Genomic DNA, 10,640 nt, shown 5'->3' on the forward strand with positions numbered 1-10,640 from the left:
TTCTGCTGTGTCTGGCCTTAGCATTCTGGAAGGTAAATGGATAGAAAAACATTCATGATTTTATGTGGTTAACTTCTCTGTGTCGTGCTCTAAATGAGTTCACCACGGGTCAGGGAAGCAGCATTCAGAATGTCCTGCATGTGCCAGTCAATAGATCATCTCAGTTATAATGTATACCCTCAAATGAAGAATTAACACACATACTTAGGCAAGAGGAGAACTTTACTTAGCTCTTGCTTAACCTTCCCAGTGGAAAGATTTTAGTATCTATGGAATAGATATAGTATATGTGTGACTCGCCACTGTTAAGACTAATTGGTGTCACTTCAGTCTCAACTTGAGGGTCAAATCTGAGGGTTTACAAAGAAGGTTCTTAATCACTGGTAATGTTTTTAAGCACGAGACAGTATTCTTGAACAGTGCTTCCTTATCAACGTAGAACAGAACATACTGCCTGTAATTTACCTATTTTCAAAGCTGCAAGTGGTTGCTTGCTTTGCAAAGATACAGGTTCCACACATGCGCTGTGCAACAAATACAGTGAAGATGCCATGTATTCTAATCTACTCTTAATGCCCATGGATAACAGTCAAATATTAATGAAACTTTTATAAATGTTTTGTGGAAATGAATGACTTTCAATCACAACAGACACTTGGTTCCTTCAAGGGCACATAAGAATCAACTAATTCACCAGGCTGGAGCAACAAATGTTGTAAAGATAGATGGTTCAGTATTAACAATATAAGCAAATCTGTTAACCTAGTAATATCCTTAGTAACGTCCACAGATTGAACTGCATGTTGCAGTAACAGCTTATGGAAAATCTTTGCCACTCCTGTGTTCAACTTATATCACCTGTAGCATTATGAAACACAAAAGATAATATGCTATCACAGCCGTGAAATTTGGGTTCCCAGGTTACTTGATAGTTAATCACTATGTGATTGGTAAGCTTCTAAGTGGTAAATGAAAACAGTTTAGGTAAGCAGATTCAGATAAGGTAGCGTTCAACATGAATAGTCTATGCCTGTCCTCTCTGCATTAAGACCACAGAGTTATTGTTGCATCATGCAGGTATTTGGAAGATGTTCTGCCAATACTAACAGTAGAAACTTCAGTAGCAGCTTCTTGCTGCTTCAATAAATCAAACGTTAACACTAACACATTTATTCTGTCTACCTGCAGTTTTTGTACAAATCACACAAGTTGTTTGCTGTGATTCACAGCTGTAGCCAAGGATTTTGTACTTGCTTTGCGATATTAAGGCATTATTTCTCATATACTATACCTTGTGTGCCACCTGCTGTACAACTTGGGCAGAAATCTCTGTATTCCAGTTTCCGCCACTCCCAACCAGTGTTTACAGTTTTGCTAGCAACAGGCCTAACTTTCTGAAATATCAGGAATGCTAGTGAAAGTGGTTTTTACCTTTGCCCCCCAAACTAGTCTGGAATACTTTAACCTGCTATGCAGCCAAATTACCATGTAAACATTAGCTATCAAGATAACAACATGTAAAAAACTTGTAGCACGCAGCTATCCATCCTACTTAGATTTCAAATACATGTGGGATGCCTTCTTATGTCATTTACATGCAGGCAGGTTATTTCACTTTTGCTAGCACAAGATCAGTGGCAAGGATTAGACTGGTCAGCATCCTGACAGCTCATGACATTTTTTTCTTGGGCTGCAGGTCTATGCAGCTCTTGGAAAAGCTTAACTTATATAGCACTATAAGCAAGGAATGCATAGCCTGTGAGAAGAGGATGAAGGAGCTGTGTTTTTTCACCCAAGAGCAGAGGTGAAGCTGTCTGACAGTACAGAGGAGATGAAGCCAGACTCTACTAAGACAAGCACAGGGAATGCACAAGAGGTAAAAGAGGTAACAGCCATGGCTTTCAACAAGGGAAAGATCTGTGACTAAGGAGTTAGACTGGATACTGCAAGAGGCTCCTTCCCATCTTAAATCTATGGTTTTTTTTTGTGTTTTTTTGTGGGGTTTTTTTTTTTTTTTGGACATAAAAATGAAATACTGGCAGACAAACAAATTATTAATAGAGCTGTAAATACCAGCTATGCTAGCCATATAAATTCTTCAGGTAGCTGTTAGATCTCACAGCAGAGCTTACAGCCACAGCAAAATATATGCCAATTTCCTATTCCCATGTTTCAAATAGCTAAGGCAGATATGAACACCTCTCCCATGCAGTGATAGAGCACTGCTTTGTTGTTTGTGGGAGAGATTCAAGTGGGCTGGATAGTGCAGCTATAAACAATGCCTCGTGATCTGTCTTTAGGGCCTAGCATTGTAGTGAAGTAAATCTACACTCAGACCAACTTGTCCAGAATCAGTGAATACCATGTGTATTCCAGCTTAGTAAAGTTTTAAAAATTAAGCCATTATTTTAAGAAAAAGCTGGCTTTTACAAGGCCCGCTTTAATTTTTGTCTTTCTTAGCCGTCCTCCTGGGACGTCACAGTGGAAATGTGATTACTTGCAGGGCTTCTGAAACTAGCAATGGATAAGCAAAAAGTAAGCCCTTAGCTTCAGCAGATACTAAATACCAGTTTCACTTACAGAAAGCCAGCAAATGGATTTATAGCATCTGTCAATCTCAGCAGAGGCTACTCTGTAAGGCAACAAGTACTTCCAGTATACAAGAGGTGACTCCCTCCCAGACCTTGCCAAGATTGAATACGAGAAGCTAAAAATTACTCCCTAATTACAGTAAGAGATGATCCTTAAATGCCTGCACTTTCAGTCATACAGCAAGTAACTGAAAACTTCCTTTTTTCCTTTTCTAATATCATTGTCAGGACCCTATGTCTTGCCCTGTAGAGTATAAACCTGTATTCATCTGCCTCATTTGCCATCTCTAGCTTTAGAATTAGCAGCATGTACAGCAGAATCTGCATAAATCTCATGACCTCATTTGTCCAGACTCCTTGTCCTTCTAATATTACTTTGTGTATGATCGATAATAACTTCAAAAAAAAAAAAAAAAGAGGAGGAGGGACAGCCAAGGATCCCCCCACTGCCTTGGGACAGCACAGGGGAATAATCACATGGGATATTTTTGGAACAGATGGCAGTGACCTGACGAAGGCACAGAAAAAAACACAGCTGTGAAACCTAACACTTGGCTTCATGTACAGAGAGCAGAAGCATCAGAGAAACAAACAGGAGATGCAGCAGAAGACGAGTAAGAGAAAGGCATTTGAGGATAACGAGAGAATCATGAAAGAGTAAATGACAAAGAGGTAACAAAAGACACAGAAAATAAATGTCTTAAAAAGAACATGGTAGAGAAACAATCAAAAGACAGCTGGTATATAAGAAACTGAATAAAGTGGCCACGTTATATAAATAAGCCAAGATGCTTTTACCACAGAAGGGTCTGAAGGGCAAGAAATGGCTGGCTGACTCATCAGATCTCTTATTTAGGTGATTTATGACCTCAAAGGCTAACCAGCAATAGCTTGGTCTACCATCTCACCTCTTCCCAAGGTACAAAGACGTTATAAGCAACTTCAATACTGGATTGTGACAGTGTAGTAGATATTCTAAAACAGAAAAACAGCAATCATTCCTGCAGTCTTTAAAGCCAGGCAATGACCTACCTTTCCTTTGACTAAATGCCAGTGTACCCAGAGCAGTGACTTTTACTTATGAAAAAGTTTGTAGCATTAGTTTGGCATTGATCTTATGCGCTCTGCTATTCTTCCTTCACTAGGTAAGAAAAAAATAACATGCCTAACAATATGGAGTGAACAGTGATAATGACGATGCTTGATAGGAGCATGTTCCCAAAGTTAGTATTTTAAGGCATAAATTGCTAAGACACTCAGGTCTCAAAAGTATCTGGGATCCATTTGAGGCACCTTCATCCAGAATTGCAATCTAATATTCACTTGCTACCAAATCATTATAACTGATCTTCATTTCTCTTGTTTTGAGAAATATTTCATTCTTCGTCAAGGTTAGTGATTCAGCACCTACCTATCACTAAAGCCTGATTAGATCCAGTAATTATCTGCTCACCTTCCTCAGATTCGGAAAAGCTCAAATACATGATAATTATCAAAGAACTCCTACATCTGTAGCCTTTTTTTTAATGAAATATGTAGCACCGTAGTTATCTTCTGATCCTAAAGTTTATCTGGGATGTGAGTGAATTGAATTCAACTAAAGAGCAAAATGTTTTGAGTTTAACCATGCAGACACTTGAAGGATCAAACAACTACCATTTGCTACAAATTCCTGTCCTGTTCAGAATCTATGCTCTCACTGGCAAATATTTGAAACAAATTTATGAGTAAACGAAGACCATGGAATACATTGACTTGCTTTCTGTCCTGAATAGCTGCTTAATAACCTGTATATATTCTGCCAAAGAAGACTTGCCTTCTACCAAATTATATGGATTATACTCTTTAAATTAAGAAGATCTAATGCTAGTCATGTCTTCCCGCAAGCCTGCAGGAAAACTGGCACTGACTCTGACTAGTCTAGTTCTAAATTAAAGAATAAAAAAGTGAAATGTCTAAGAACTCATTAGTTTGTTACAGCTTTAGAAGAAATATAGCTTTTGCATCCTTCACAAACTTGTTCTTTCTACTACCACTTTTGTTCAATTTTGTTGCATTTCCTTACAGTTTAGTACTCCATGCAATTTGATCAGCTCAGCAACCAACTCAGTACAATTTTTCATCTCAGAACTTGTTCTCCTTCCAGAAATCTTACAACATTCTATACTGTGTGTATGGGAACTGTTGATCATGGCCTGAACCTCTGATTGACCACCTGAGGCAAGCAGAGTCAGCCACAGGAGCACAGGTGAAGGCAATTCACCTGTGTTACCCCAAGGGGTGGAGCCTGGCTGCACCTCTCCTAGACCCCATTTAAGTGCTGACTGGCACAGAGGAAAGATCTCTTCCTAGAGATTGCTCCTTGTGGAGTTTACTGTCTTTACATACTGCCTATGGCACTAGTAAGCATTTCCATTTATTTTTATTATTTTTCCACCATGACAAGCTTACTAAGCCTAACCTCTGTATACCTACTAATTGTACAGTTGACCTATTGATTGTACACTGTGCAAACAGACCAATGAAATCTGATTATGTTGTGCATTAGGCCCACAGTCTCAGTGTTCTAGTACTAACGTAACTTAGTCCTGACACTGTGGATGCTACTTTATATTGGTCTACAGAAACGCAGAACAACAGACGTGAAATATTTTATAGTTCAGACCTTCCACTGAAATGAATGACTCTTTCAGCAACATCAGTACTTGCCAATTGATAAGAAGCACTTTCAGTTGAGCAAGAGGTTGGGTGCTTGTGTTGTGTCTATGTAGATCACTGAGAAACTTATATTCATTATTAACTCAGGATTTGAAGTCAAGCAGTCAGTCATACAAGGCCTTAGGGTCACACTACAGATCATAAAATTCTTCACTTGCATGTATTAGTTCATGTACAGGAGAAGTAGTCTCTCTGTCTTTACCTCTACCTTCTGTTCCCACAAGCAACTGTACAATTTGCTTAGTAAACCAATTGTGACATCTTCTACAAAGAAGACCTCTATGTTTTTTTTGTAGTAGCTCAAAGATATTCATGTTTTCCATACCTCCTATATAGTCTTGTCTACAAACATGGCTATGAAATCTTTGCATGCTCTGACACAAACAGGCCGCCACTATATGTTTTCAGAGGCTGGGATTCCACTCATGCTGTTCAGTAGGCAATCTGCAGTGTTTGATGCAAATTCTTATTTAAAATATCAGATAAAGTGATTTCTTAGACGCAGTACAAATTTCTTCCTCAGCTTGTTCAGAGAAGTCTGAGGAATCATGAGGAGATTAAATGAATCTTAGTTCTCAAAGTTGAGATACTTAGATCAGGAAGTGAAACAACAATCTCCATATAAATATCCTTAAAACAAAGCAATGCAAAACCTCGCTAAGATTTGCCTAAAAGATGCCAATAAGAGCATACTCTAGTAACATGCATTAACATCCAGCAGGGCAGAATTCTACCTCTTCTGAAAGCTGTAATAAAGTAGTGAGAAGTCTGTCCGAGAAAAGCAAACCAATTCACAACAAGCAACTGCCTTTCCATGCAGCTCTGCAGATTGGTTGTCCCTACAAACTCAGCCTTGACTCTTTCTAGCACATTCTTCCTAATCCTGTGAATTCAGTGACAAAATTTTTTCATTCATGGGGATTAAAGATGATTTCCATTTTCTTAATGATAAAAAGAGAAAATGGCCTCCTTCTGTCTTAGAGGAAGGCAGCTCTGGGGCATGTGCTCATGCAGAATTTTCACAAATTTTTCCTAATACAAGCAGGGAAGGATATTTGTAGGCAAGAAAAGCGTTTACCCCTTCAGAAGAGAACAAATTACAATGTAGGAAACGCTCTGTCCTTCTGCAGGTATTGTACTCACCAGAGTTTGTTGGTATCGCAATACTTTTGTTGGAGAGGCCTCCCTAGTCATATCCCCAGAGACAACCTTTGTGGAGCAAGGGATGTTCAGGGCAACGTCTTCCCTTCTGCTCTCCACTGCAAAATCATGGAGTGAAGCAGACACAAGGCTTCAGCTAAAATCCCACAGTGCACCCTGGGAGAGAAGGTTACTGGTGAGGGAAAGACAGAGTAGGGAGAGTGTAACCAGAGACTCCCTACCCCCTCCTGTTCAATCTGTGCTTGGAAATGGCAGGCGCTTCCCTGCTTTAATCTCCCTCTGCTGCCCTGGCACTGGGACAGCTTAGTAAATTAACAGGAGGTAAGGTTTCCCTTTTCTGTCTCAGGCAGTATTACTCTTCTCTGCATTTAGAAGGGATCTAAAGTGGGGCCATAGAAAGAATGGGGGCTAATGACAGAAAGAGACTTTGGAAGAAAGAGGATGGAAATAAAAAAATGACCAAAGTTAGGGACAAAAAAAATCTTCCTGCAACTTGAGCAAAATTATTCTACAACTTGTTTCAGAGGCAACTTTGAGAAGAGTCATCATCTGAGAGGGCTACTTCTCCCAGCAGTACTTTGAAGACTATTCCTTACATGATTACATGATGTCCTCAACATTTAACATAATTTGACTTCAAGTATACGCACTGTTGCTGACTTCTGGGCCACAGTATCTCACCACATATAAACCATCTTCCTCCCAGTATTCCTACCTGCAAGAATCATTGTTCATTGACATTACCAGCACTTAGTATCATTTCAACTATTCAAACTCTCTTCTCCATTTTCATTCTAAAATTTACTGCTCACAGAGGCCACCTCTCCCACCCAATTGCCAAAACCTCCCCACTTAAGCTCAAAACAACAGGTTGCTGCTCTTTCCACAGATACCTGCTGCTTCTTTACCTCTGCTATCTGTTAAGCTTTTCATGGAAATTCTAATACTGGGCTGCAGTACTGGACATACAGGGATCTCATGTTGGTATTTGAGGGATTCTTGAATGTCATCATGAATCTAGAAAGGGCATGCAAGCCCTTGCACTGCTTTCTTCAATCCTTACCAGCCACAAAGACAAAAGGGAACTTTACTGTCTCTACTTCACACTTTATGAGGCCTGATAATATTGAAACTAGGTACAGGATGAAAAAACTCTCTGACTTCATTGTGATGTTAGAAAAAATTCTTTGAGTAAAACTGGCAATAGCAGCAATGGTAGGCCAAATAACATTGTGTATGATCCAGTCCTTGTTCCTAGTGAAAGTTAGCTTCTCCAAGACTAATCCTGGAACTTGATGATTTATAACTTCATTCTTTTCCCTTTAAAGAATGACACTTTCTGTATGTAAACTCTGATGACATCATTGCTTTGTAATGAAGATGATCAATTACATAACAATATTTTCTTTTGATTGTATTTCAATGTAGTAATTTAGTGATATGATACAGAGAATGTTTTTTACCTGTCTTCAGGGTATGAACCTGTTGCCCTCTGCAACACAGACAACGTATGTTAGGAATCTCGACCTGGTACGTATTTTATTTTACAAACTGTTCTACAGATTTTCATCCAAGTCTTTTGATGTTTTGAGAATTATGCTTTTTTAAAAGACTATTCTGTACATCCTAATTTTGAAGAACAGATCAATAATTATTTTTACAGTCAGACTCTTTGAGTATCTATCATTTTTTATATAAGAGCAAATGGAAACAAAAACACTTCACAGTTACTACAATTGTATTCCTCTAATGAATTGCTCCACTAATTAAAATGGTTGTTATGTAACTCAGATTTGTAACTACATCTTGTGAATATCCCGTTCACTGTTTTCACACCCCTTTCAACAAAACAAAAATCGTTTTTGACCTTCTTTTGGTTTTGAGCCAAAATACGAACAACACAAAACTTTCTTGCTAATCCCACTATTAAAGGCATTAATTAAACTGTGTCAGTAGCTTAAATTTACTTATCTAAAAATACAAACATCTTTTTTATTACTAGTAACAGTTTCAGCACAGATAGGTTTTCTACTGAACACTGCTAGAATTCTTGTACCAGCACTAGGTACTATTGAAAAACCATTATACTTTTTTTCATGAAAAGAGATGTCACAGCTGAGAGTAAAAAACAGCTCTTAGTGGATCTGAATACTGGGATTTATTCTGGAAGTAATGAGAACAGAACTTTTATTTTCTTATTTCACACACTCACTGGCTTCCACCCTGCATCACCATAGGTACATTACCTTGGTCTCAACTCCCAGAAGTGATCTCACTGCTGATTTCTAAAGGTGGGCCAGCTGCACAGCTGCTTGTAGTAACCTGTCTTGGACACAACACGTCAAGGTCTCTCATGATAGTTTCCCTGTAGCAATCTGATCCCCCTCATCTTCCCCCACTTTCATCATCTTTCCTTGTTGTATCTTCATCTCCTTTCTGGGTCCTTCCCCCTACAAGCAGCCCATACAAGTTCCAGCTAGCAAGCAGCAGGATTCTGCCCAAGAGTTCAAAAGTGCCTCAGGGAGCTATTACCTTCAGAAATTATGCAAAATTCTCCTTATAGAAGTTCTATTTCTACACAGATGTATAATCCTCCAAATGGATGATACTGCACAGATTAATCAAACAAGAATTCTTTATTTTGACACCTCCAGGCAGTAAAATACAAGTATATAAAAAGTAAATACCAAAGTGGCAGTGATAATGCAAGTTGATGCAATCCTACTGAAATCTGATCTTTCAGAGCAGTCTACTTCATCAATCTACACGCCTGTAAAATATTGCACCATTTCAAAGAGGGAGCACTGGGGTAGGAAGTGTTTGTACTCCAGGGAGGTGCAACAACCTCAACAGTGGTTTCTTCAGAGTAAGGCAACAATTGGCAGGAATGTTTTTTGTTTTATTTATCGCATGCTGTGTGTTAGATAAGTGCAAGATGTATTTTAATGTTGCACCTTTGTCAGCTGGAGAAAACACAGCCTTAATTTTCCTGTGCAGAACAATAGAAAAGCACATACCTAGTTTTCCAGCCTCCCTCCACATCCCTTTGTGCTTCCTATTCATAATTCTATCCTGGAAGAAAGATAAAAAAAACAAACGCACTTACACATTAAGAGTACTATGCTGCCTTATTGCTGTAGAATGAAGACAGGAACTCCAGTATACAGACGATAGCCCATACACAATCTAGCATATCAGAACTGAGTCTACCACAGAAGAGAACAATGCCCATCTCCCCGCACCACATCACATGGGAGTAACTGCAACTTGGAAGAGCTAAGTATGAAGAGAATGCATGTGAACTTTCCAGACAAAGTGATGGCTTATGCCACAACATTACTGATAGATCAGTCAAAATGACCTTTGGCAAACAAAATTAGCTGAACAGACAGCTTTAAGTGATCATGGCTGAAGAAAGAAAACTCACCACATATCAGAGTAATAACGTGAAACTCTTCTCTTTTAAATGAAAGAGAAACAGACTGCCAGTGAAAAATAATCCAAGCAGCATGCTTGGTCTATAAAGAACTGTCTTGAATATTTTCCTTAAACAGAATATATAGGAGCCCTTTCTACAGGGTTGCAGGATTTCAGTCATACAGTACAATTTATAGACTCTTGAAAAGTTGGTGAAGTGTCTGAATACTGTGCCTGTTCTGACACACAGATACTACAGCAAATATCAAAATCAAAAAACAAATATCAAAAATAATGTTCTGTACAGTTGTTCACTCCTAGACTAAGGGGAGCTAATCCAGAATTTCCTGATTCAAAACTGTTTCAGGTGCATTTAAATGACGTCATTGATCTCTGCGAGAAACACTGAATTTCCATTTGTTTTTCTGATAATCTGGGATGTCTTGCAGCTCTCTTGATAACTCGGCTACCGAAAAAAATGCGCAAAAATAGACTTCAAGTGATCAAGATGTCAACTACTTAAAACAATATCCTGTTTTAGAGAGCAGGATTCTCCTTCACTGTGCACAGGATCTGACATGCATGAAGAATTGGGCAAGAAGAAGTTAAAAAAAATAAAAGCATAAAATAAGTAGCATTTTATGAATCATTTGCCTCTCAGAAAGGCTTATCTCTTCCAAAATTTGTATAGATTAGTCTATTTCTCTTTTCACATTCACATTTCTAAGAAATGTCCTTACACCTCTTTCCAAA

The 10,640-nt window shown here is 38.6% G+C and overlaps 1 protein-coding gene across 1 annotated transcript in view; it reads right to left on the minus strand.

Annotated features, from left to right (window-relative positions):
* The window catches only part of CLCN1 (chloride voltage-gated channel 1), a 61,082-nt gene extending 53,764 nt beyond the window's left edge, over positions 1-7,318 (minus strand). Inside the window, exon 1 of the mRNA XM_048968509.1 lies at positions 6,453-7,318. Within this exon, the coding sequence (XP_048824466.1) occupies positions 6,453-6,503 (51 nt within the window). The 5' untranslated portion in view covers positions 6,504-7,318. The remainder of the gene's footprint in view (positions 1-6,452) is intronic.
* Positions 7,319-10,640: the final 3,322 nt, after the last annotated feature.

This window comes from Lagopus muta, chromosome 1, assembly GCF_023343835.1.
Source record: "Lagopus muta isolate bLagMut1 chromosome 1, bLagMut1 primary, whole genome shotgun sequence".
Taxonomy (NCBI): Eukaryota; Metazoa; Chordata; class Aves; order Galliformes; family Phasianidae; genus Lagopus; species Lagopus muta.